The sequence below is a fragment of the Blennius ocellaris genome (genome assembly GCF_963422515.1).
Source record: "Blennius ocellaris genome assembly, chromosome: 17".
NCBI lineage: Eukaryota > Metazoa > Chordata > Actinopteri > Blenniiformes > Blenniidae > Blennius > Blennius ocellaris.
Window position 1 is genome coordinate 4,848,952 of NC_137666.1, and position 27,765 is coordinate 4,876,716.

The 27,765-nt window shown below is 39.8% G+C and overlaps 1 protein-coding gene across 1 annotated transcript in view; it reads left to right on the forward strand.

Moving 5' to 3' along the window:
- alk (ALK receptor tyrosine kinase) overlaps positions 1–27,765 on the forward strand; it is a gene marked incomplete at both ends in the record, with an annotated part of 437,915 nt that overhangs the window by 189,689 nt on the left and 220,461 nt on the right. The window contains one exon of the mRNA XM_080512279.1: positions 462–614. Coding sequence (XP_080368405.1) covers positions 462–614 — 153 coding nt within the window. The remainder of the gene's footprint in view (positions 1–461; positions 615–27,765) is intronic.

Here is a 27,765-nt window from a genome sequence, read left to right on the forward strand (position 1 = left end):
CATCTTTTCCTCTGGAGGCTCATGTAATTATAAGTTCCATTTGCTAATCAGACCAAACAAGGTGTTTCAAACTGTTTTATATTCTAATCATCTGTGACTCGTACAGATGCTTTGCTGGTGCCACAAGTTGTCCTTCTCAGAGGGTTTCGATTAATAAGATTCGAGTAAAATAGGTTTCAGGTTTCAGCGTTCACAGTGCAGTTTTCATGGAAGCTTCCTTATTCTTACCCAGAGACATGTTTTTAGTGAAAAGCCCACCCGACTGCTAAAGGCCAAACAATTAGAACATTTTTTAATCAAGTGATTAAATGTGCTTAATAGTTCAACAAAAACAAGGATGAAAATATTTATTTCCTCACACTGCTGTCTCATTATAAAAATAAATGATAAAAATGGTGCTGTTGTTGTGAATAATATCGAGTGAATATTTCCTCATACATAAACATCGCTCCTTTCTGTAGGTCACCAGTGTCCAGGCAACAGCAGGACATGTGACCTTCAAGCGGAGGGTACCCCGGAGTTCACGTGGAGCATAGTCGCCGCCGGAGACCTTCGGGGGGAACGGAGCGAGAAAATCGAGAAGAAGGCTGGAAGTCCCCAGGGTTGGGAGGAAGGTAAGACCGAAGGTATCACGTTCCCCCCATTCTAGGGGAATTTCATTTTTCAGCAACTTTCTCGAGCTCCCACTTTCTCACTCGTAGATTGGCTCTGCTCATAAAACGCTGTGTCAACAATGCATCATCCATTGAAATAATTCATTTATCTCATTGTCTGTGATATTAACAATTTTTTGGGGGTACTTACAGGATATTGCTCTGTTACATTCAACCTGCTCACTTTATTCTACAATTGCATAAATGTACCGCCAAACAAGCACTAGAAGCATTTTTTCCCCCTGATGATTTTGAATGAAGTTGTGTCGGCAAAGCGAAATATAGTTGTGACTTTTTCTAAGGTTTCCTCGGGTAAAAAGCTGGGTATGCTTTACTGAGCCAGTACTCTGGAGCGTCTTGTAGGCCCCTGCTTTCAAATCTTCCGTATCCTGCAGCATCATTCATTTTCATACCTGGGAAGATGAGAAAACAGTTTCTCTCATCTTATCTCCTGAGGTGATGGTGAAATGGAGGGAGACAGAAGGGTCTATTTATTTCCTTAAATGTGTTTTTTTTTTTTTTTTCTTCCCTATCATGAGCTACAAGTCTGAGACCAGATGGGTGGAGGACTGAATGAAATTGGAAAAGTGAGATATACTGACTGAGAAAGGAGTTAGTGCGTGCGGACTGCAGAGGTGATTGATGCCGGTTACGTACATCTACGTTATGTTGTAAATGAAGGCAGATGATGTGTGCCGGCTTATTTGTGTGTTCACTCAGATACCACAGAAGAGGTAATACTTTTTAATGAGAAACCTTATATGCTACACTCAGGCCTCACGCTGCTGTTCTGATGAGCTTCCACCAGTTTTTTTATTAAAGTAGATGGCAATTGTTATGATTTATTTTTCATGCATGTATATAATACTTTGAAACTGCTTGTTTTTTTAATGAATTAGAGCCCGTGTCAGAAATTACAAATGGCAAGTATCATTCAAGAACTTCCTTCTGTGATTAAAGTAGTATTCTATTCTATTCTATTCTATTACTGCTGAACACAGACTTGCTGTAAGAGAAGCTGGAAAAAGGCCGGTGTGCACGGGCTAATATCAGCTGATGACAAAAATAAGAGTGATGTCAAACCACCATCACTTGATGCTGGATGTAGTAAGAGAGTCTCTATAGTTCGACATAAAGGCTAAGGTATCTTTGTAAGAAAATGATTGTCATCATTATCATGAGAAACGTTTTTCTTTTCAACATGTTCAACTGTCGATCCGATCAAGAAACGACTGCATTTTTTGCCTGCAGGATTTCGAATAAGAATTCGTGTAAAATTTGGATACTTCCATTCAGTAAATCTATCTTAATTCTTTTTTTCCACGTAGATACAAACTTTTTTTTTCAATTTTTCTCTTATGTTTTTAGTTTATAAGATCATAATTTCTCTTGCTTAATTAGTTGGGGATTATAGACTGTTCAGTATGGTAAAAACACAAGATTCGCCCAGTTCAAAAACAAGGATTACACCAGAACAATAAAAAAAAAAATGTTTATCTGCCCATGTAAAATGATTATATTAGGTTCAAGGATGCAAAATCCCCAAGACCAAATGGATTACTTAAAAAAATTTTTTATATAATATTCCTCTAAAGAGGACAAGCAGCCTTCTCCTCGACCCTGTAACACACACAATTAGCATTCATGCAATCATGCGCCAGTTGAAAAAAAAAAGAAAAGTAAATAAATCTATTTAAAAAAAGGAAAGAATACCAAGCTGATCATGATTGAAGGTAGGCAGCGGCGAGTACAAAGGAAATATATGTGCATAATCATGTTCAAGCCCTCAGTTAGCCACAATGCAGTTGGCGTGTTTTGAATAATTGAGCCGGGCGAGCTGCTGTCTCCACACATTTCACTGGCGCTTTTTAAAAAGGATGGAAATAAGGGATGAATACTTAATGGCTGTGATCTGTGGAATCGCGAAAGCTGTTTTTCTCCAGCACCTAACTCATGCGTGGCAAGATGTTCAACTTTGAAGCTTGTAAATGGACGGTGTTTTTCCTGTAAGAGCGTGCTGATGTTAGAGTTGCGCAAATACAGGTGGATGAATCAGAGGGATCAAGGCAGAGTCATGAAGCCATGAAAGCAGACTTGTTTCGATCTTATATTTGGACCTTGACTTTGATGATACCATTGTGAGAGGTCAAACTAATTACCATTGTGGTGACAGTACTGGGACTGGTCATCATCTTTTCATTGACTGACATGTTTCATGTAGTGGAATTCTGCTGCATGATGAGTTATATGGCCCAGACGGGTCAACGATGCAACAAGAGCCACAACACAATAGCAAAGGCAGGAAGTTTACCCACAGCGGAACATTTGTATTATGGCAGAGTTTGATGAAACTTAAGTAAAACGTTGCTGCTCAATGACTGATTAAGGGTGTTTTAAGTTTTCACAAATCAGCCATATTGGTCAATATTGGTAAATTATGTCATTACAATGTTGAACCTTGTGTTGTGGCTTTTGCTGTTGGGTTGTTGCATTTGTAGTTGCGTTTGTCTTTTCTAGGCCACCGTACTGTTAACTTTAGATGTATAATTTAATTTATATTGAGCTGCTGCGATGGTACAGTTGCTTGCTATTTTTGGTTGCAATTTTCAAATATCTTTGTAATTTGAGGTTCCCTCCTGCTTCTTGAGTTGAGCACATATTGTTGGGTGTGAGGTTCACAAACGGCAGAGCAGAGAGGTCACTGTGGAGACAGAAGGTCAATACTCAGCACAGCAGAGAGGCAACATCATCCAGAGAAAGGTGGAAAAAAAAAAAAGGCAAAATAGTATCATGATTGTCCAAGCTTCAGCAATGGCCAGTGTTTTAAGTCACACATTCCACCAGCACCACAGCTTTTGGTGGTACTGCATGAATAACTACGGTAATTGCCATTATAAAGCTTGTAACACAATTCTGTTTACATTTAGAACTAATAATCTGCATTACACATGAACACTAAAGCTGCCATTATTGTCTCTCTCTTGCTTACGGAGTCAACTGTTAGCTTTAGCAACAGCAAATCCAAAGCAATTGGCTCTGTTAAAAACCAGCTTTGTTACTATTTCATTGAACTCTTGCATCAAGTATCTTGAGCATTGCACTCCATTTGCCATTCATGGCCCCAGCGGAAGTGCAACTGCTGCACTTTATTTATAGGACGGTGTGCATATTTTCAAAACAGCCCCAACTGATGGAGACAAATTAAAACGACATCTTTGTATTTGCACTAACTGGTGAGATAACTTTTTTTTTTCCACCAGCTGCTTACCAGGAAGTGACATCCAGCTGTGACTGTGGAAGGAGGAAAAGCATGCGGAATAGACATCCTTTTAATAAAACTGTGCCAAAACCTCGGCGCCAAACATGTCCTTGGCGACAGCCAATCAAGCCGACTGAAAATGAATCACCTCTGTGGTGTACTGCAGAGGTTTTGAATTGAGGAGCAGGGGAAGAGGCGAAACAAAGATGACAAGAGAAAAAGAAGAAGAAAAAAAAAAACCTTTGAATGCGTGCCCTTTCGGTCGTCTCAATTCCACGTCTGCCCCCCAATGTCTCCTGCCAAAGAAAGTGTGAATATGATTACACATTGATTTCTCGCTCTCACACACAGAATAAGAGAGGCATGAGTCGGGGCTGGGAGCTGACTGGCAAGAGGATATATCTAGTAGGACGATGTTTGCTGGAGCAGTTGATTTGTTTGTTTGTAATGGAGTGGCCCTCAGGCTGTCTGTCATCTGCCAACTCAGGGAGTCATCTGGATTTCCTTATCCAGCCTGAGCATTATAGGATTGGCGATAAATAGGGGGAAAAAAAATGTAGAGGGAGCCTGGCTCGGGCTTACAGAAGCTAATGTTCTTATCCTGCACCCCCGTTTCACTGCTTGATGTTAAAGCACTTTCAGCACAGCAGTAGCCCTGCAGGACCATTGAGGAACCAAGTGGCTGTGCCCCAATTAACTGTCATCTAATGCAGCATTTGTGTTTCACACCTTGACATACAGAGAATGTTATTAAGCCATACAGTGTGGATTGAGAGCCCTCTCCATCCTGCCTTTTTGAAAAAAGCAGACCAATTATAATTAATGTCCATATTGTGTCAGGATACCTCTTTTCTGGTTCTCCAACACTGACAGAATGGAAGGCTCCCAATATACAGTGCTTTTAATTTCACACCAGTGTTGTTCTATTGCTATCTGCTGCTGTGGATGACATAAAAGGGGCAGAAGGAGCAGATTCATTGTATTCAGAGCTATTACAACATGAATACAATTATTGTGCAGCATGTACTCTAAAGTATGAATGCACTGCACAAAGATGACCACATGGATATTGTTGAGTTTTTGAGGTTAATGCACTCAACCCAGAGTCAAGGTTTAGACGTCCTAAAGTTTTCTTGTTTTTGTTGCCGCTCCAGAAGCCAGTTTGTTGCTGGTACAAATCATCAAGTTTCTTTAAAAATCATTAAATAGCATGCCTTTCTATTTATTGATTTGACACCAGCCTCATTGTTTTGTTATGCGATCACTCTGAACGAAATACCCTCTGTTTGGAGCTGGTGAAAAAAAAAAAATGACTGTGACAAGCTTATACCTCCTCACAATACTGTTACTTCAATTTGCATTTAATTTCTTTATCGGCCAAGCTTGAAGCAAAGTAAGTTTACACATATAACACAAAATAGCCCTTCAATTAAAAAAAGAAATACTGATAATAATGCAGCTCGTGTGTTGGTTAGTGGTTGTGAGTCCGGTCTGTCTTTAGCTTTTGAGTCACCAACTTTCAACACTTTCAGGGTATTGTTGTGATTACTGCTCTGCTTGCAAGTATTCTCAGCTTTTGCTCTATAATTTCAGGTTTGATTGAAAGCAGAATGAGTGCCCGCGTTCCAGTTGGTAGCGGTCAGAGTATCGGAACGGAATCTCCCATGTTTCTCCAGGCTTTTTGTAAATGGCTTCGTAGAATTTACAAAACCTAAAATGATGCAACAGGCCATCTTTTGGGTGACTGAATGAGGATTTTCTGTCACTGTATTGATTCTAGGAGGGCAGTGGTTCTCAAATTCAAAAGTTTTGTAAGATGTTGATAATTATATATCAAATTTTATTTTTAATTAACATTTTTTTTCAAATATATTGGATTCAAAAATAGATATACTAATGACTTGCCCCCAAGTACGACACTTTGAGAATCACAGTCAGAGTAGATTTAATCACTCAAAGTAACACAAGTACACTCAATTGAAACCACAGTCATGTTTGTGTGCAGCTGTCTGATAAAGGCACTGTTTTAGTCGTGTTGACGGGCACGGTGACTGACAGGTTCTTCATCAGTTACTTTTTCAGCCAACTGTGAAGTGGCACTGTTTTTCAAGCTCAGTCACTGTGGTCCTGGAAGTAAGCTCAGAGAAGAAAGCGAAGGCAAGAGAATAGGGCAAAGAGAAGAGTGCAGGTGGTAAGTATAGCTGCCCACAAAACTTTAAAGTGCCTTTAGCAGTGTCTCACAGATGCCCTCTGGGAATACCTCCCTGAAGCTCCCTCATAAGGACGGAAAGACCCAAATCGACTCTGTTTCTTGCACCCTTCAGAGGATAAAAAAAAAAAAAAGACAAAAAAATGATAAGGAACACTGCAGGTGATCCTTATTTATTTGAAACTCTATATAAAAGTTTCTCAGAGTTTGATTTAAAACGAGCCACACTGAACCTGGTTACTGCATCGTTGCCCTCGCCTTTATGCAGTGAGATTGCATCTCGACAGATCAATGGTGGACTTGCCACGGATACAGGGAAGCCATCCAGGGCCTTGTTTTGCTTCACCCAGAACTTTCCCTGTCTGAGCAAATAATTATGAACCATTACTTGGGATGAGAGGCAATTTGTTCTACTTATCCGTTTTTGGAGGTGAAATGTAATGGTCCTGGTATTTGAGGCAGGACAGTGCCTTGGGGTTGGCGCCTTCATCAACCTGACTGGCTTAGCACGGCCAAACCAGAACGTCATAAAAATAAGTAATTAAACAAAATGGCTGCCGCCATGGCAACACGGTTGGCCTGTCAGACCGTTGTGTCTCTTCAGCTAAAAAACTGCAACAGCAAGACATTAAGAATTGAATAGTTTGTCTTTCATGTTGCCTGGTGAGTTCAGCAACACCACAAACGTATTTAATGTTGGCAACAAGACATATTGTAGCTTCTGAGAGAATAAAGAAAAATGGTCCACAATACCAGAAAAAAAACAAAACACAAAAGACAGTGTAGCACGGAAATGCTTGACATACCCTCTTGATTACTAATGTAATAGTAACTTATTCACAGTGTGGTCTTTTCACTGGAATAAAAGCTGAAGTACTTAAATGCATTGCCCACTGCTGTTCAAGTCATTGTTGCCTTTGTAATCAAATAGAAACCAGAGGTAGCACTTCAAGCTCCAACGATTTTAACACTCCAGGGATAAAAGAAACAGTAGTGACAGAAACACAACAAATATTATTTAAAAAAAAACAACCAAAAAACAAACAGCAATGTAATAAATGAAATCTTACATGGAATATGACTTTTAACTCAATTTGAGCTGTTTTGAGAAATTGGAAAGGAGCACTATGTGCTGTTAATGAGGCTTTTTGGTCAGAGGACAAAATGATCCGACAAATAATGGTACTACTTATTCAAGAATCCACTCAATGTTACAACCTCAGGTTTATGCTCATGTTGCTGTCAGCTCTGGCTGACGACATGCTTCATAGGACGATGAGCAGACTTTCCATCTGCAGAGTTGGGCTTACAAAGGATGGTTTAAAGAAACTACTAAAGGTTATACCGACACATATTCTCAGCCACTAAATAAAGGACATCATTTGAATTGCAGGAGATGTTGTTGTGGGACGAATGGCTGAAAGACATACATAGACATAAACTTTCAGTAGAAGTGCAACACAAAATGGACACGATGGCAATATCACATATCGGTAGTACTTTTTGTTGTTATAGCATCAGTCTTCTTGTGAAAGTTTTAAAAACGTCACACAATATTAGCTGACAATATGTGAGAACGTTATGGCATATTCCTTGATATTCAACTTATTGATACCTTTGATTCCTCAGTTTTTTAACATTTGTCAACACCTCCCAGACACAAGTATGACACAATGATCAAAAGAGAAGAGTTGTTGAAAAGATAACACATGCCCTTTACTTATTGTAACTGTTATAACAAAGATGCAGTGCAAGATGTAATACTTTCACCTACTTTGAATTTGTTCAGACGGTCACATTTCTAAAGGTGAATGTGTTTGATGGAAAGTCTCCTCTTTATCATTTGCTAAATTTTCTTCTCAAAATTTAGTTCAGTCTATTTCTTTGAAACATTATTATCTTTTCTTGAATGTGACTACCACGGCTTTAAAACTTGATCATGTTTAATAGAATATGACTGCTTTTGATGATTTTACTCAGAATCCTGATATCAGTGGTGTCATATGCAGCCCAATTTCAGTAAAACAGAACTTGAATAACCTTTACATATAAAATGTTAACTTTTGTTGTTGTGGTGTAGAGTAGATGTGATCAAAATGTCTATATCTTTAACCTTGAAGCCAATTTTAATGAAGCTTTCTGGTGCAAAATGGTCCGGCTGGCCAGATTGGAGCCTCTTGTAGGCTGGTTTTGGACAAATGGGCCTTATGTTTGACACCCTTGCTTTAAAGTATTAATTGAATAATAAACTCTAAAAACATTCCTTATTCGTGATGTGGTGGTTGATTGTTGTAGATTCTAGGCAAGTTGTACAGATGGACCAATGGATGAAATTGAGAAATTCACATTGAAGATGTTTTTAACCTCCATTCCTCTCCAAATATAGTTTTGCACACTATATCATATCATTTCATATCATATATTGACGTGTGTCAGTGTTCAACCATTGTTACACTTTCATGGTATAATTTTCTATATTTTTTATTTTTTTTGACTGACGGGAGTCGCAACAAAATATTTTTCCTATTTGTGAAAACAGCTTTCATATTTGTGTGTCATTAAAAACCATTTGTTCACGGACAGTAACATATTAGGAGCATTTGCAGGCTTGCATGCCAGCGAGAACACAAAATGTTTTTTGTTTTTTTAATGTGATCTTTTCTTCCCTCGTTTGATGAAAATGCTTTGGTCGATTTTGTGTTTTTCCACTCTTTTTTTTTTTTTTTTACATATAATCGGGACATGCTATTAATGATTTAGCTCACACCAGAGGACCGCAAGTACCTGCATAAATCAACAATTTAGGATAAATGCATATCAAGGCCACTTAGGCCTTTCCAGAGGGAGCTGCTGTGCCATCAAATTAAATATATGACTATATTTTACCTGTTTCACGTTGTGTGCTTGGAATTCAATGAGCTACAAAACAAAGTGAGAAAAATCGAACACACAGCAGACTGTAACAGGTTAAGTAAGCGGTCGGCGTTGCGCCCTGATGCAGATTAAGGTTAATCAGTGAAACCTTCTGGAAAAGAGTTTCCCCGAAAATATCCCTGAGGAGAATGTGGTTTGTTCAGAGCGAGCTTGTCTCAGGAAGGTGATGCTCCAATTAGCATGGTAATAGAAAAACACCTCACCTTGTGTTTAGGGTCAGGAACTTGGTATTGTGAGGGGTTCAGTGTCTTTTAGAAATAAATAAATAAAGGCATACCGCACTAAATCTTGTAAGCCGCAAAACTGCTCTGCTGACCTCTGTGGGTCGAAACATTCAAGTCTGTTTTGCAATTGCTCTCGTGTTAAAACACATGTGTCTGTGTTAAAGGAAAGAGTTGTGAAGAGTTGAGGTCCGTTGAACTGACAAGTAGAAAACAGTGGCATCCCATGTGAAGGTCTCATTCATTCATTGATCAAATAAACAGTGCATGTTTGAGGAAAACCCATGTGTGTAGCAAAGTGAAAGTACGCTTTGTCATTAAAATGACTTTGGTACTCTGGTCAGTAGCAAAACTCCTTTCTCTTTTCTAAACAGCAATTAAACCAGGCCACACCTCACAAGGAGAACAAGTTAAAGTTAAAAGTTAAAAGGAAGTGCAGTATCCAGAATGTTTGCATTTTTTTTCTTCTATATCCAGTCTTGTCTTTCCAACCCAGTTTCAGACTGAGCAGGTGAAAAGATGGACAGGGTCTCAACTTGTACATGCTCTCCTTTTACTTTCGGTCATTATCATGTACCAAGGCAGGCGCCAGCTGCCAGATGACTAGTAGAGCATGACTTGTAAGATTACATGTGGAATATATATCTTGCTAAGGCCTACCATGAGAAATGAAAGTTACTATATACACAGTCCAACCCCAAGGTTTGCTCCAGCCCTTTTTTTTCTCCTTCTTTTCAGCCTCTATTCCTCAGACAGCAAACTGTCCAGTAGCTTGATAGTAATGATCTGCCAAAAATTAGTTCATGTTGCTATTCTCTTTTAATCAATGAGTAAACCCTGAGGGCTTTTATGGGGACCAGGGCTGTACACCGTCATGATCCCAGAGTCTTTATGAGATCACGTTGGACATTCATCTATATAACCTTGAGTGCTAGCCCCAATCAGCGTGCTGTATGTTTTCATAGGAATCCTTGCATTGTCAATATAGTAGCCAATGGTTTATCTTTGACCCCGCTCCATAAAAACAAGGTCAGGATTGCATTGGTGCTATGTTCACCTCACCAGTTCATTTCCAACCATTTTCTGAAATACTATAATTACACCAATCCGTTTTTTTTGTTTGTTTTGTTTTTGTTTTTTTTAATTACCTTGGTCCTATGTATCGCATCTCTTTTTCATGCCTTTGAAATTGTTTGACTGCACTCAAAACTGACCCATTTTTAGCACTTTACTCAGAATATTATACTCAATTGCACACTGCTGGTTTACAACAAATGTATTATTAAAACATTTTGTAATATTTTCTTGGCATCGATGGTGTCGTCCTGTTCTCAGTTTGTCTTGGTGTTCGGTACTCTTTCTGGCCAACCACAATCAGTATTTACATGCCTCAGCTCTGAGGAGGCTGTCGTTTCTCTGTTCTCTCACTCTCTTCTGTACATAATGAACTACAGTTAAAAGATAAATACAACAGAAGGAAACAATTACAAGTACAGCATACCTTCCAAAGACAAAAAATAATTTAATTATCTTCTCCCCCATTGTTATGTAATTACAATACAGTCTGTAGAATATCAAATTAGTGTTCTTGTGCTTCGTTCTCGACATCTTTACGTCTGCTGTGTTGTGAATGCAAGCAAGAGCTTACTGCATTGTAACGGAGTCTATTGTGCTTGAACGATCTATTATTAGAAAGTCCTTTAAGGGAACATTTGAAATGTTTCCATGGTGCCTGTTCATTGTGTCAAATGTTTATTTTAGTGTCAATTGATTTGGGGGGGGGGGAAGAAGAAATTCTTGTTTGTTACAAAGCAATTAAAATCCCTCAGCCTTTTCTAAACTCGGCACACACATCACCATTCTCATGTGCGCTGGGTAGCTGTGCATTCATAGTCATATGTATTGCTCATTGGACTGCAGGAGCCTTCTCAGCTCAAACTAGGCACATTCAGGGCATTTCATAGGTAGTCTACACTGCAAAACAATTGTCCCACAAACTTATCAAGGTTCACCAAAATATGGCTGAGTGTGCTCCCAATTAGTCACAAATTATTGATTGACACTGTTTCATTGGGGTTAACTATTGTCACTCATGCTGTTCGGGTTCATGCTGTGCATTTCAGGCGATGCCTGATGACTCATTGGCAATGTGGAAAAGCATTGTCTATATATATTTTCAAAGTGGAGTAGTAAAGGGACCTGCCTTTATGAATTTAGAAAATGTTTTCACATCATAGTGTGATTTTATATTTGGTTGATTCTTCAGCCCTGGTTTCCATATTGTATCGCGACTATCGACATCCATATCACGAATGCAAGAGAGCTTAAATAGGCCAAAAATAATAAAGTGGACGGTGATTTATGGTAGCATGTCCAAGGAGTCGTAATTAGAAGTTAGTAGAAATAAAATCCAAAACACTGCTCGGTTAATTACTATTGCATTTATGTGCCATAAGGCCACAGGGGTAGATCACTTTCCTTGATATTTTTTTCTCTCCTCACTCACTTAGTCGAGTGGATCATTGATCTTTAAAGGTCCAATCAATTAGTTTCTTGAGGGCCTATGTCTTTCATACTCAATTGTATACCCATAACCTGCCCGTTGCCAACATACCTGCTGTCCCACAATCAGTCAAACTATCGATCCTGACCTGAACACAAGGTCAATACGAATGTCTGCACATAATGTTGAAGTCGGCTGGCTCAGACTCAAAAATATCCAGGTTTAGCTCAATCATGTGCTTCATTAGTTTGTGAAAGTGAGGAAAATCTGCATTAGCAGCAGATCAAGCAGGGAGCTTGTCTGAGCATATCGGCAGCGTAAAGCGTTATGTTACATGACTAGAGAGAGAGAGAGAGAGAGAGAGTCAAAGATGTTCCATATGTGATATTGTTGGACTCCCTGTGGTGATGATCAGTCAGATTCGTACTCTCACCAGGGACCTGAAAAGGTTACCAGAGAGTCTGATTCATCCTCTGTGTCTTGGACCTCCACTTGTCTTTGAAAGATCCAACAACAGAGACCCTTACATGTTGGGGTCACAAGTCTCATGATTCATTTGCACTTTCAGAGATCTCAGTGAGCTTTTCATTGGTATTGGCTCCAAATATAATATTCAAGGACATTGGAAGAAGATTGTTCACACAGAAATAAAAGTACTGATAAAATTGAAACAGAAATAATGACACTAGATGTAATATTATAGTCAGAATCTGAATATTTTCCAAAGCGTCTTTCTTTATAAAGGCTGGTGAAATTACTTCTGAGTACACGTAGACAAAAGGTGCGGCTTTGCCTAAAGCCCATTGCAAAGTAGACATTAATACTACCGTGGTACTTGTACAAACGCAATGTCACCTACGAGCTAAGTTCTTTCAAGTGGTTGCTATTTAATATACATAAGGTTTGGATTGTATTGGGAAAAACTGTCATTTCGTGTTCTGCACTTGGTAGAGGACACATCTGTAAAAAGATCTAAAGCTTGACACACTCGTATCCAACAATCAGCTCAAGGGCTTGTAATAAGCTGACAGAGAATTGCTGCTGCTTCCCACAGAGTTTCATATGTTTATCTATTCTCTGTACTCTTCTTGAATGTGGTACTTTATGTCTTGTAAATTCGCATTATAACAGTAACTTTGTTCTGGTTGCTACTTTGTCAAAGTCTCACTTACAAAAAAAGACCTTCTCACTTAGATATGCTCACAAAGTTAAGGTCAGCATTTTTTATTTTGAAATGAAAACTTCCATTTAAGCTTAGCGATCATAATCTCAATGTCTAATGGCACAAAGTCTGATCTTAATCATTTTCTATAAACTTAGCCCTCAAGGTCTTCACTCTTGAATACATGTGGGGACATGAAAGAAAGAAAAATCAAATACTCATGGGTTTCACTTTGTAAAGCTCATTTCTTTTGAGCTGAGGAGGCTGCCAAAGCCTACTTTCATTGTGTCAAATGATGAAAAACAACTTGGCTTTGTCCTTTTTTTGAAAGGCTTTTCTCGTAGATACTTTCATTTTGTGCTTCCTCTGGTTGTCACATTATGATTGCACATGTGAATAAGGAGCACACACACTTCCCCACACTATAACTACACTGATTATTGATTTTTTTTTTCTTAACAACACATTTTCTTCCTTTCTTCTGTTAAATATTTTGTAAGTACATAATTGTTGACACCCTGATTCTCTCTCTTAGCTATCTTATTGGATATTTAAAACAAAGTTTTGGATGAATAAAAAAGAAGTCTTCTCAGACAGAGGTCATGATTTGGCCTCGATGGAATCAAATACAATGCTTTAAAGTTTTCTCTGCCATGGTGAATTTAAACACATAAAATATGACACCTTTCATACTCTCCTCCGAGAGCAGTGTAATAACAATAGTGATAAGAAATGCAGAGGTTCTGCGATAACTGCTCGTGCAGACGAATGTTGTAAATACAAAAGATTTCATAAGTGATTCTGCATGTGAAGAAAGTCAGATGAGATGCGACGAGAAGGAATGGAGAATGTGTTTGACTTACATTGAGTAGTTATCGCATATGGTAGTCATTTCAGATATGGAGGAAAGTCATTGAGGTAGAGGATTGAAGCAGATATAGATTAATTAAATCTTCCATGAATATCACATAATCTGTGTTTCTAACACCAGCTTTGCAGAAATTCAGTTATTTAGAAACTGGAATATGACTTTTTGTTACTCTCGTCTCTTCGTCATGCCCGTTACCTGGACACGGAACATACAGCCTGTCACATTCGTCATTACTTTTTACACATGGGGCCATTTTTAGGCAATATGCAATGCATATACTGGGACTTTTTAGTGGACAGAGTGAACTTGCAAGTGGAAAGTAATGGTATGTGTTGGCTGACAGGACCATTTGTTGGGAAAGGCGTGAATGGAAGCAATATACCAGTCGTATTCAAACAAATATATGAGTTTTAAGTGCAGATGGGGGCATGAAAGCCGGAGGCTATCCCCACATGCCGAGGGGAACATTACTAATTTATCACAGAACACGTAAGACACAGAAAGACGAATTACCCACACACTGTTTTTGAGTCATCAATTAACTTCTAGTCTAAACCACTATGCCACCCTGGTTTAAAGTCCATCTGTACGTTCGATGATTCATCCTTCTTCTCTTCTTCCCATTTCATCTACTGAGTCTGTCAGAGTTTACATTTCAGGTACTGTTTACACAACAACGAATACGAGTGGATCCACAAAACTTTCTTCACTTTTGAGGGGGTCCGTTTACATGGCACCAGTGTGCGGATCCACTCTATCTGCAAAGTTATTATCCCAGGAAGATTCTGTCACGGTCGCTATTCCCCCTTGCAGAGACTGCCAGAGGCAATGAAGCGCTCTTCCTGAGCATGTGCATCTCTCCCTCTCCCTCCCCATGGAAAATTGTTCCACCTGCTTATGCGCCTGTACACAAGCATGGTGGACCTGTGGTGGTATGACTTTTTTTTTTTTTTGTCTGTATTCTCATTTTATTGACCATCCGGATTTGGTGTTGTCATGTGAAACCTCAGAGTGTACCTTAATTGGGTAGTTAGGTCATGGGGACACACATCTACATCCACATATTCACCCTTATCTTATTTTAGTATGTACATAGTATGTCCACTCAAAGAGGCAGTGACTTTAAATTGAACTGTTATGCCAGAGTCCCCATGTTGCCTTTCATGTAATCGCTATGAAAACAGCTTTATTCTGCTTCATTGTAAAATTCTGAAGTGTTAATAGTTTGTACAATCAATTAAATTAATGATATAAATGAAGGAATGCGTCATTGGAGTGGAACAAAATAAAAGCTAAATAACAGATGAATTGGAGATAAAGTGAATTTAAAACTATTCAAAACTGAAGTGACTTTGGCGGAGATGGCTGGCACTACTTGGAAGGCGTGGGTTTGGAAGTGTCATTCAGTGGCAGCCACATGAGAAATGCCCTCAGGTTGGTGTGTTTAAGTTTGCTGCAGTAGACGCGTCCTTGTTGAGAAGTCTGATAGCCCAAAGTGAAGAAGGTCCTTTCGACCTGCTCAGTTTTAGCCATCAGACTGCGATTTTCCCAGCGGCAGCGGAGTAAATAAGTAGTTACTGGGTAGGATTGTTTGACTCCTGGATGGTCTGCTGGAAATGTGTTCAGCTTCAGTCACCAGACTGTCTGCAGTATCCAGCGGCACCGTTGGGTACATGTTTAATTCATGGGGGGGTTTGTGTCAGAGGATGTCAGTTTTTTTTTTCTTTCTTATTGCTCGTATGCTCCTTAAAAATACCAGAGACTGATGTTGTATTTAGCACTACTGTCTGATTTCATAAGATGCCTTATGAATACAGATTGTTTTCTTCATATTTCATAAAAAAAACAATTATAATTATATCTATATTTTTGGTTTTTGTTTAGTCTTTTTTAAGCAACCAAAAAGTCTATCTTCTTTAGTTCATTTGATATCCAGGCCTGGATTCATCACAGCTTGTAGCATTATTTATTCAAATGAAATTCATTGATCATCAAAACAAACAAATATGTTAATCTGCATAGAGCAGTAGTTGTTGAAATACCTTAATGTATTTATCGTGTTGATTATTGAGTTTTCTAGTATACTATATTAAATATTATATTATACTGTTTTCTTGCATGATATTACTGGGTAAAATCTTTGTAAAAGTAACCATTTCCATACTTTGGAGCTCTTTATTTTCACACGTGCCAAGTTCATTCATCCTCTAAGCTGTATTTGTACAAAATAAAGTTGGACAGGAGTCTTTTCCAGCTAACATTGGGCAAACGCCAGAGTCCAGGTCAGCCGTCCAACTCCCCCACGCACATTCACACCGTGTCAGGCAAAACTACATTCACCAATTAACCCAACAAGCAGGCACTTTGAATTCATTTAGGAAGCCAGAAGAGAGAAGACCCAGAGGAAACTTGTGCGATCAAAATATGAAACAAGGAAAGCGTTAGTCAGGAAGCAAAGCGAGGCGATATCGCTGTAAGTCAAGAAAATATACCACTAGACTTTTACATCTGACCCACGGGTCCGCTAAATGTTGATATACAAGACTAAATCTCATGATCTGGAGCATGAAATTGAAAAACAAACCAACATCAAAACATGTCTATTTTTCATGTAAGAATAGCCCAGGGGTATTACCAACAACAACCATAACAGCTCCACTGTATATACACATACAACTTTGCCTGTATTTACAGTATTTTACAATACCCTTAATTAATATTTCTAATCTTTGGCAGGTATTACACATTCACATGAAATTCTTCTAATATTGAAAAGTGTGTTTATATGAAAAAGTTCCTCTTGCTACTTTGCGTAAGTTACTTTGTTTAATGAGCATTAGTGCATCATTCAAAACTTTTTGAGAGTTGTTTGTGTTTGGCTCAGCAGCTGAAGGATTAAAATTAGTTAACAAGAAAAAGAACAACGCTTCTGTTTAAAAATGCATTACAACTGCGCCTCCCTTTACTCTTGAATAACATGGTTGAATTAATTAAAACCATGAGTTTGTGAGCGTGAGGCTTTTGTTGGTGGATGTGTGTGGGCGTACAGTCCATTTGTCATACTTGACTGCTTTGTTCAATGACGACAGCTTCTGTTAAAAGAGTCAAACATCTCTTAGAAGGGAAATATCCACGTTTTATCGAGGCTGAGCATTAGCAGAAGGCTGGTGCTCCGTCCACGTGTTGCATTCAAGCAGCCTTATTAAGTCGCTGGTCAACACATCAGGAAATAGGCTGCGGATGTCGACGGTGCAAGAGCAGCATGTCAACCAATCCCAAGGTTGCTAATTCAGCCTCCTTCCTGCTAAAGTTCCTTTGGGCAAAATGCTGAACCCCCAAGTCGCTCACTACCAGTGTCACCGGAAGCACAGAGTTGCGGGTAAAATACTTTTATGTGCAGCACAGAATGGAAACAGTCAAGAAAATTACCTCATAATAGCACTAATGTACTAAAAGCAAACGTAGTGAAGCATCCTGGTCTAAAAGTTGTCAACTTGTTGGTAGAAGTTCCATGTAAACAGTTTGGAATTCAGTGCTTTATTTGAGTAATGCAGCAGTAAACGCGAGACTTCGTCTGCAGTCCTGGCGACTGCAGACATTTTAACGTTCAGTAACTTCTGTCCTGTCGCAGCATGGTGTCTCTTACATTCCTCTGCACTGTACAATTCTCCTATTATCATTACACCCCTGTGCACATTTAATGATTATTCAACTAAATGGAAGACATCATATCTCCGTTGCCTCCGGCTTATAAAAATTGCTCTCAGTCATTTGCTGCACTTCAACCATTGCTCTTCAGGGTTAAAGCATCCACCTGTCACTATATCACCCTCTTCCTTCCTGTTCAATTTGAAGAGGTGCCTTTAAGCTCAACTTGTGTGATGTCTGCTGCATAATTAACCCCCTCAGACTGAGAACTTCTAAATTCAGACTGGCTGACCCGAACTCCATAGAGGGATCAGATTTAAGGTATACACCAAGCATTTAGTCACCGGGCTGCAATCCTTCTGTCTGTATATTAAAGGGGCTGCTGAGAGAAGTACATAATATTGATTATTTTATCAACATGGCATCTTGCAAGTGTTGGGATCTAATAGGTAGCAAGGGAGCAGTCGCCTCTCGAATGTGATTTTCTGAGAGCAAGATGAATACACTTGCTTAATACTAAAGTTCTGGATGAAATGGAAGATGTTGGGCTGGTAAATAAAACATTTTCCGAGCAGGGTGAAAATAAAATTGCAGGAGGAGGCCCTGTGGGAAGAGAACCAAAGAAGTGTGAAACTTTAGGTGGTGTTCTATTACTAAATAGTGAGGCCGAGTGTTCATGTGAACATTACTCTGGTCCTAAAGGCAGATTAAGCACACCTCTCAGTGGCAATTCCATATTTCACCAGTACAATGAGGAGCCTGTTTCCAATGAGTCATGCCTATCGCAATCCACTTTTCTCTGCAGTGTCTCACGCTGGTTGCCAAATTGACATAAAATGAAAGAATCTCTATAGAAATCTTGACATCCATCCCTGTTGCTTCAACACTGGTTTGTTTCACTTTGTTGCCTTGGCAAAGTATCTCAAACACAATATTTGTGCACTAGATTGATGCATTTATCTTTGCTTCTACTCGGTGTTCAAGATAATGGATCTAGTGAAAAAGAAGATCCCTGAATTTATTTCCCGAGAGCCTGCCCTGATTGCCTCAACGAAATGATGTGGACCCTTTTTTCAGTATTTTATTTAGTCAAAATATAGTGAAGCCAAATGCAGGAGGACAAAAGAAGAATCTTTAACATAAATGCAATAGGCAGGTCCTCAGGTTCTTAGGTCTGCTTGGCTGTTTTGAAGTGGCTATTCAACATGGAGTTTTGGAAAAGAGTTCAATCATGTACAAACTCCTGTCAGAAAACCTCCTGACTGAATTTACAACCTTGTCACTATTGCTGTGAGACGACATGGCTAACCACAGCTTTAACACACTGCCTCCTACTGAATCCTGTGGATTTATCTGTTTTTCATAGTCATAATCCAAATATTCTCAGTGCTAATCTGTTGTTCTGGGAAGGAGTGTGTTTTCTCATAGGCTCAGACAAATACAACAGTCAGATTGCAAAGTGCTTTTGTCAAATTAACAAAAGGCTGGCATTATCCACAATGGGACACTCATTAGCACATCGCATCAAAGCTTCATTGCATCAAAGTGTTTGTAGAAACATGGCAGCAACTACAGAGGCAACAATCTTTAGTATTGCCATGAATCAAAAGTGATTGATTTTTCAATTTGTGGTGTTTTTTCATCAATAAATAAAAGGATAGCCTTTCTACTGTAGAATTTTAATCGGCTTTATTTTGCCCTCAAGCCCGACATTTCTGTCTCCTTCCTTAATGGGTGGAAAGTGAAACGTACAGTAACTGACGGCTGAGTTCACAGGTTTTGATGAAGGTCCCCGTCTCTGTGCAGTACGGGCGTGATGGGATTTTTTGAAATTGACTAGGTAAGATAAAGGCTCTGTTGCACATCCAGCAAATTCAGTGTTGCCATAGAGTAACAAATCTCAATATGCTAAAACAAAATAAACATCAAGAGCGACGTTAGAGTTTGGAATTGATGAGGATTTGCATCTTTTAATGTAAAAGAACCCTGAACTCCCTTTTTGATTTCAGTAGGAAGTACTCAATGTTCAGAATAAAAGTCTGACAACAGAATTCTGGCCTGCCTTGCTGTTGCCCATCTAAACAAGAAGGCCGTTGCTCGGCTAATCCCCCGCCGGAGGGCTTTATATTTTCTCACAAAGCCAGCTCTAAGGCAGCACACTTGGTACACTAGAGGGTGTTCCATGGGTCCTAGTAGATAATTATGTAGAATCTGAAAGGTCTTCTTCATAAGCCATGTCAAAATACGTCTCCAGAGCCCACAAAAGGTGTTTTTATGCACTTAGTGACCCTGTGACCTGATATGCAAATTAGGTCATGGTCACCATGGTGCCCCTTCTCCCCAGGTGGAGTGTCCATGTGTGAAGTTTGGTGACTGTGGGCCCAGGAACTGCTGAGAAATGAGGAGAAATGTTTATGTGAAAATACATGTATTGTGCAACCATGACGAGCAAACTTCAGACCCTACCAATCTTCAAGGTCAAGGTCAGGTCACTTGGTGTACTGGAGGTTATCCCTGGAGTGTGTATCATGTGTGTATACAATTTCAGAGCCCTAGCTCAAAAACCTAGGCCTCCAGAGCCCAAAATGTGTTTTTAAGCACTTCGTGACCCTGTGACCTACTTAATATGCAAATTAGGTCAAGGTCACCATAGTGTCCCTTCCCCCTCTGAGATGTATCCACATGTGAAGTTTGGTCACTGTGGGCCCAGGGGTTGCCGAGATATAGGTAGAAACGTTCGAACGGACGGACGTACGGACGTACGGAGACTGTTTCAAGATCCCCCTTCGGGGCCTATCGGCCACGGCGGGGGATAAAAAGTTCCATTGGTAACGGGGCCAGTGCTCTGCTTAATGATTAGGGTTGGTGTAAATAATGGAGCTAATAATTTGATCTTTTTTTAGTATTTTTCTTGGCTTAAGCCAACAAAAATAATAAATGATTAACTGAGCAACATTACTCATTGAATGTGGGCTCCACTTGTTAATGTTATGTCACAAGCTATGATGCTAATAGAGGCTTGTTAGGAAGAAAAGCACCTTCACGCTGCATATCAAAATGGAAAAGAGGTGTGTGGATGGAATTTATATTGTCTTGGTGTCAGTGGTGGTCAGCCTGTGAATCGTTAAAGGAACTGTAATTTCACATCCGCATAATTAGTTTTTAGCCGCTGCTGTGCCCCAAGCAGACAACAACATGCAAAGAAAACAGGCCAACATCAGCTTCTGCCAAATTCTTGGTCCAAATGGAAGATTTTCCAGCAGTAGTGCAAAGTTTTCCAGATATATTATGCATACTGGTGTGTTTGGTTCATGGTGTAATACCCATGGTGCCTGAAAGCCCCACAGATGTAATCCTGCCAAACCAGTCATTTAAAGTCATGAAAAAAGGTAAGTTGTAATAATCTCTAATTACAGCTTGTCAAACTTTTTTACTTTAGAATATACAGTTTTGAAGACGGGCCAGGGCCAAGGACAAGTCAAGTACGATAAATTATGCAGTGATCCTTTGCTCTTTTGTTTCAAATAGTGAGTGCACATTAGGTTACTTTATTATGTAAAGCCGATTGGGGATAAAAACAAAACATTCATAAAACACATAATCCATTACAATGTGCCACAGCTTTAGTGATTAATAAACATGTGTCACACTGCTGTTGGGTTGTGTTCGGTATTTATCGACAAGCCCATTTGAAAATGCCGCAGGCTCCATGATCATACTCTTCTTATACAAGAAGGTGAATCAGTGTCTTGCTATGGCAATGGTGGAACATCATGTTCCTTTGATATATTGATGATAACATTCCAACAGACATTGTGGAATGAATCCGGCACCAACGTTTCTTCACACCTGATGTTCGTGTCTGGATTTGTTGCATGGGGACAATGAGAATTGCAATTTCACCATGTGAAAAAAAAAAAAAGAGTAGTGTTTGAGAACAACTCGCATGTTCTCATTAATCCTCAGCTAACCCAGTCCTCCTGATAGCATCGTGAAGGATTTCCCACTATAAATGATTAACATCCACAGTATCTGTGATTAACAATAGCAACCTCGTATTAGCATTCCTTTCCCTGCATTTGGCCCGTCTGCAAGTTGTACTTTATCTTAGCTGCTTTGTTGCTGCTTCTTGTGCTGTCATTCAGCTATTCATTTGTCAAGGGGTGCTAACAGCCACATTCTCAGACGTCTTCCTTCAGCTAAATGATGAGACTTTAGTTGAACTGATTAAACTACCTACACAATGCTGACAGCTCAGCTTGACAGTATGACAAGTAGAGACATAATTTACCATTTAAGAAAATGTGGGATTTACCGTACTTTCCAGATGATATTCTGCTACTTTTTTTTTCTTTTTTTTTAACATGCTTTGAGTCCTGCATGGACGACTCTGCTTTTTAAGGGTTAACAAGCTTCTTGCCGCTGATACGTGGGTGATACATTCAGGTGCATCACGTAACTCTGACATTTCTTTTCCTTTTTTCCTTTTTAAATTTGGTGGGTGTGGCTTGTATTCAGGCGCGCTCAAAAGTCCGAAAATCACGGTACATTAGCATTGTAACAGTAGTAACTTGTAAAGCTCCATGGCTCCTTATAGAAGTAACAAATAACTATCATCAATTGCAAGTGTTCAGTTTCTGTCACAACACTGAGAACAATGCAAGGACAAAATGTGGCAGAGCTCCTGGTTAACTTAAAAATATTGTTTTCCCAAGATTTCCTCTCGTATTGCATTATGTATGGAGAGTGTGTCAACTGCAGTTTAAGCCACTCTGTGAATCAGAGCTGAAAAGTTAACGGGAGCATGTTTAGAGACCATTTGTGCAGCGTGGATCAGACGGGATCTGTTTAAGATCATCGCTAATCTGGCTGGCTCAGAAAAAGCAAGCTTGCCACGGCCCACAGCGACAAAGAGCCCGAGTAAAGCGGTAAACACACACACGCACACATGATCACCCTTTTTCCCAGAGGCTACATTGATATTCAGTGAGTGGATGAAGCGTGTAGAAAACAAAAAAAAACACAAAACATGATATCGCATTGTCGAAGCAAAAAGTCTGCAGATCAGTATGCGCCGCTCCGTGCTGTGTCTGAACCAAATACACACTTGTTATGCGTAGAAGCAATCCAAAAATGCATCTGAGGGAAAATTATTTGTATATTCACACAAACAATATTCACAGAAGTGAGGTTTGAGCTTATACTTCTCTGAGAAGTCTCATTGATTTACTCCCCTCGTCGTATTTCCATCTCGGAAACGGAGCACCATCCTTCTTGTAGTGTTGTAGTGAATGTACTTCCGCATCCCTCCTAGACTTCATATTCACCCGCAGGAAATACCGTCGGCACTGAGGGAGCTGACTCAGCTCGAAAACGGTTTCTTTTTCAACGTACTGATTTTTTTTTTCCCCCCCCTTCCATTATTCATGATAGCGCCGGCAGCGTGGATATGGAAAATGATGGATCAGAAAAGGGCAACTGGGAAGGAGGCGGAGGAGCAACAATGCTTAAAAAAAAAAAAAAAGATAATAAAATAATATTATAATAAGAGAGACGCTGTCAAAGACTGAGTGAGATAAGTCTGGAAGAAGCATTAGTGGGGAGAGAGCGTTCCAGGAAAAAGGCAAAAGAGATACGTCGAGGCCTCGAGTCTGCTTCAGAGTGCATAAACTGGAGTCAAAGGGAAATAAAAATGAAAGAGATTGTCTCAGATGTTGATAGACAGAGGAGAAATGCCTGGAATTTGATAAGGCTCATTTATACCCATGGTGATACACTCCAGCTTTCTTATTCTTCAACGAGAAAGAAGAAGTCGACCCGTTAGGGGCTTATGGACCGGCTCCACACCAGTCCCGCAGGTCTAAGCCCAGTTAAACACGAGGGGTTTGCTCAGCAATGTTCTCCCCAAAATAACAAGCTGCTGACCCGACAAAACAAGCAGAGTGAAGCATCACTCATAACCTGAGCCAGGACCCCAATTCTTAATTCTTTCCACTTCAATCCATCTGTATTTGCCCACTGTGTCGCTTCACTCGTGAGAGCGAGGAGGGATCCATTTCTCTCACTCAGGAAGTCATTAGATGTGTGACAGAGTATTAAGACCACATTAAGGCACAAATATGCAAGGACAAACATTCTGTGTGTGACTTTCTTTTCTTTGAAAACAAAAGTCAACATGTTAGGAATGAAATTGGAATTCTGAAAAGGAAACTTTGAAAGCAGTGTCGGAATCACGTCAAGATATCGAATATATCGTTGAGAAAATTGGTTGATTTTGACGATGACAAAATTTGAAGAATGTCCATGTCAGACGTTTTTAATTTTTGGGTCAAAATTTCATGAAAAGACTGAAATGTTCAGAATAGTGGATCTCAATTAAAGTCCTAAAAAAATAGAAATAATCCTTTGGATATTGAAAGAAAGTGAAAAGATTAAGATCAGATGTTAAAACTGAATCTACATTTTAGAATCTAAAAACAGCCTTAAGTCCTCACTCAGGACCCGAGTGTGTGGCGTTCCTTGTTGTTGCTTTGTTTGTGTTTATCGCAGGTGTTGCAGGCCCCAGCCTGGCTTTAAACGAGAACTCATCAGGCAACTTCAGGCAGTTGGCCGCTGCTTCTAACTTGCATAAGACCCTCCACCTCCTGGCGTAGAGGAGCCTGTTCTCTGGAACGTGACATTTTCTTTCTTTGAGTTTGTTTAGTTTGGCTGCCTGAGTCTCATAAAGTGGAAGGGGGTTTTCTGCCAATTTGTTTTGTTCAGCTTGTCTTCTCAAGAAGGCTAAAGACAAAATATCCAGAATTTCAACCAAGTGGGAAAAATGAACACAAAATGTGAGAAGTTATAATAAAAGTTTTCTGAAACGAAAATGTGTAACTGGGCGGGGGCCTTAAGAAGTTTATTTTTTTACCATTAGGTTTACCATTAATGTTGCAGATTGTAACTTGAAATGCATAATTCACTCAATAATATATTTCTTTGTTGTGTTCTATAATATGATATTATCCATGGTCATCTTCTAATCTAAAGCATGTATTCTGTTGACCTCCTTCACCTTTCCGTTAGCAGGAGTGATGAGCATTGGCTACAGATATTGTAAAAAAGAACTTTTAAGCACTATAAACTGAATTGGGGCTGCAACTAAAGATTATTTTAATAATCGATTAATCGGTTGATTATTTTTTCGATTAATCGATGAATCGGGTAAAAAAAAAACATTTTAAATTATACACACAACGAATCAATAATCAAATTAGTTGCCAACCCTTTTATTAATTACATTTTATCAATTCATTGTTAAAATTTAACTGAATACACAGAATTCAACTTTTGTATTGTAACTGTAAACAAAATAAACCAGTCATTCATTCACCTTTCAGTTAGTAGCAGAGAAAAGAATGTGAAAGAAAGTTTTGTTAGTCCAAAGTGCTAATGGCAGAATATAAAAGCTCATGGTGGCTTTTTACCGCTTTTACTACCTGTTCTTGGCTGTTTTGAAGAGCAAGCGAATGGATTAAGCAAGTGTTCTGTGGGGAATGAAAGGAGCACCTGCTTCACAGTCAACAATATCCTTTCAGAGAGATGTGGAAAATAAATGAGTTTGCGTTTGTTCTTTGAAGGAGGCAGAATTGGGGTGCCATTGTTTGCATGTTTAGTGAAACACCCAACTGACAGAGAGATAAAGAGACCGTGGCACACAGTTTTTTTTTTTTTTGTAGTTCAGTCAGTCTTCCCATTGGCTGGAAGAACTAATGCTTTGCACGCGTCTGTGTCGAAGGTTAGCGAGTTAATGAGGCCTCGGCAAACAAAAGCTTTTGGCACCTCCATCGTCTAACAGCCTGTCAAACTACCCAGTTAATAGACACTGAGTGCTGTTAAAGTGTCAGTCGTTCTTTAAATCAAACCAACAATAAGAGCTCTTTTATGCTGTCTTCGAACTTAATACCGAATTATTACAGTTTTTAAGGAAACCACAGCATTTGTCAGCCTTTAAGAGCCCACGTCCTTTGATTAGCAGTAGCGGCAGAAAAAGGGGAGCGTTCGAACGCTGAAGCAAGGAAGTGCACTTCAGGCCTGATTGAGAAAATCCCCCATCAGGTTGGACATTTCATCACGGCTTACCTGCCCAGTGATTAGACGTTAATGAACCCACAATTAATAAGCGATCAGCTCTGAATTCCCTCCGTAGGATCTGGCGCTTTAGGCGGAGGCATGTGGTCAGGGTTAAGATACGTCTTGATTCTGGATGTAGACCAAATGAAAAGGAACCCAAGGGGGAGGAATACAGATGTTATGGCTGCTGCTTTCAACATAAACATGAAATTACATGGATATTTGAGGGATTTTCAGGGTAACAAATTGTAATAAGATTCACTCTTGTCAAAGTCCCTCGAGGGGGTAAAAGGTTTTCCAACCAAGACCTACAGTATGTAGTTTTATTTTCAGCTGAAGTTGTTGCGCATGCCAATCAATACAAGAAACAGGTGCAATTTTGGGGTTTGTTATTAAAGTCAATATGATAACAATAATTGACATCAGCTATGATAACAGGTGAATTGTGCACGTTTTCCTATTGAAGGATAGAGCAAATGGCATTTGGCTAAAGCTCCTGGTTTCCTTGACATACTTGGTTCAGACTGGCGCCTATTCCTGTTTGTGTCTTGGTGCTAATATAAACCTCCTCCTGAAGGTTACTTGATGAGTCTGGAAGCCTGAATTATTTATGTGTCTTCTTGACACCAACATGTGGATGAAGAACTTTTTTCCTCTGGGTACACTTTTTGACATTGCACACTGGTATCTGCAAGGAAATACAAAATTTCTTTAAAGATCATACCAGAACTTCATGAATCCAAATGGAACCTGGGGAGATGGAAACTAACCGTCATGCAGTTTTGATTGCTATTTTAGCTGCGGCAAGGCCTTCTCTGCAGGCCTAAGAAAAAGTTATCTGAATCACAGATTGATATAGATTATATTTTGTCCATGAATACTTTTTAAATAATTTCAACTGCTCTGTCTGTTTCTTCTCATAGCTTCTCCCCTGGCTGCGTTGCTTCCAGACGTGTATTTCCATGTTAAAAATTTTAACCAATCACATTTCAGCCATCACCTATTGCTGGGGTAAATAAATCTGCCTGTGGCCTTCACTTTCAAATCTCAAAAGAGTTATTCAGGGTGGATTGACTCAGACCCAGCACGTGTGAAGGCCTGGGTCACTGTATTGTAGTATTATTTGCAGGATAGTTGAAGTGAAGATAACTATTTCCGATATATTTCCTGTGTTTCCTCAAAAAAAAAAAAAAAAAAAAAGAGTGAAAACCATGCTGGTAGACTTGGGATGGTCGGCACAGCTCCTTTCCGTCACTTCCACAACTGCTAATGGGCTTTGCTCAAAAAACAAGGTCATGCTGTCCCAGAATGACAAAACTGGCTCGAGCACAGAGCTCAGTCCAAACGTCTGCTCTCCTCAGACCACGTTCCAGTGCCTGTCTGCTGCAATCAGCGTTCCAGGCGGGTCGTCGGTTCCTCGCTGGAACTTGTAACAGTCAATTTGACCCATCAGCGTTGCCATCAGTAACATGAATCTGCAAGTGTATTTGGCCGCGCTCTTAATGACGTTGGCACTGGGGGGGCCTGCAGAACATCTGGCCTTCCCGGGCAGAGGTTGACTCTTGTTGATTGTCGATGGGTTTTATCAGTTTGAACACAAACAGCCTCTGATCATGCCCATCATCTGTCACTCTGTTGAGCTCTCTTTCTCTTCTTTTTTTTCCCCCCCTCAACACTCCCCACCCCTCCACCGTGGGTGGTATGGTTTCTCTCACAGCGTCCCTGTCGTACTGCTCCTGATGTGAACTGATGAGGCCTGCCAGCCCTTAGCGCACCATGCTAATCTCATCACACTGCCTGTGGATGGGAACCCCAGCGTCTGCACTAGCTCAGCTTCCCTGATTTTATGAACTCGCATAGCTATGCATCTCATCTAATGGCATCAGTGTCAAATGGTTTTGATAAAGACGGGAGGCCACCCCCCCCTTATTTGATTAGGTCTAACTGTTGCTCCCTCTACCACACGTGCAGAGATTCGACCCCACCTGCTGAGAGCCAATGAGTTTAATGATGCTTGTGTAAAAGGACAGGAAGACTAAGATGACCCGGTGCGCAAAAGGAGAGATTTTTCCCTCTGCCATGAAGGCAGCAGCTGCAGTCAAATGCCACAGTAAAATGTCATATTTTACTACTCTGACCTTCATAGTTATTGGCTTTTGCAGCAATAAAGCTGTTATTACTATGCAGTTTCCA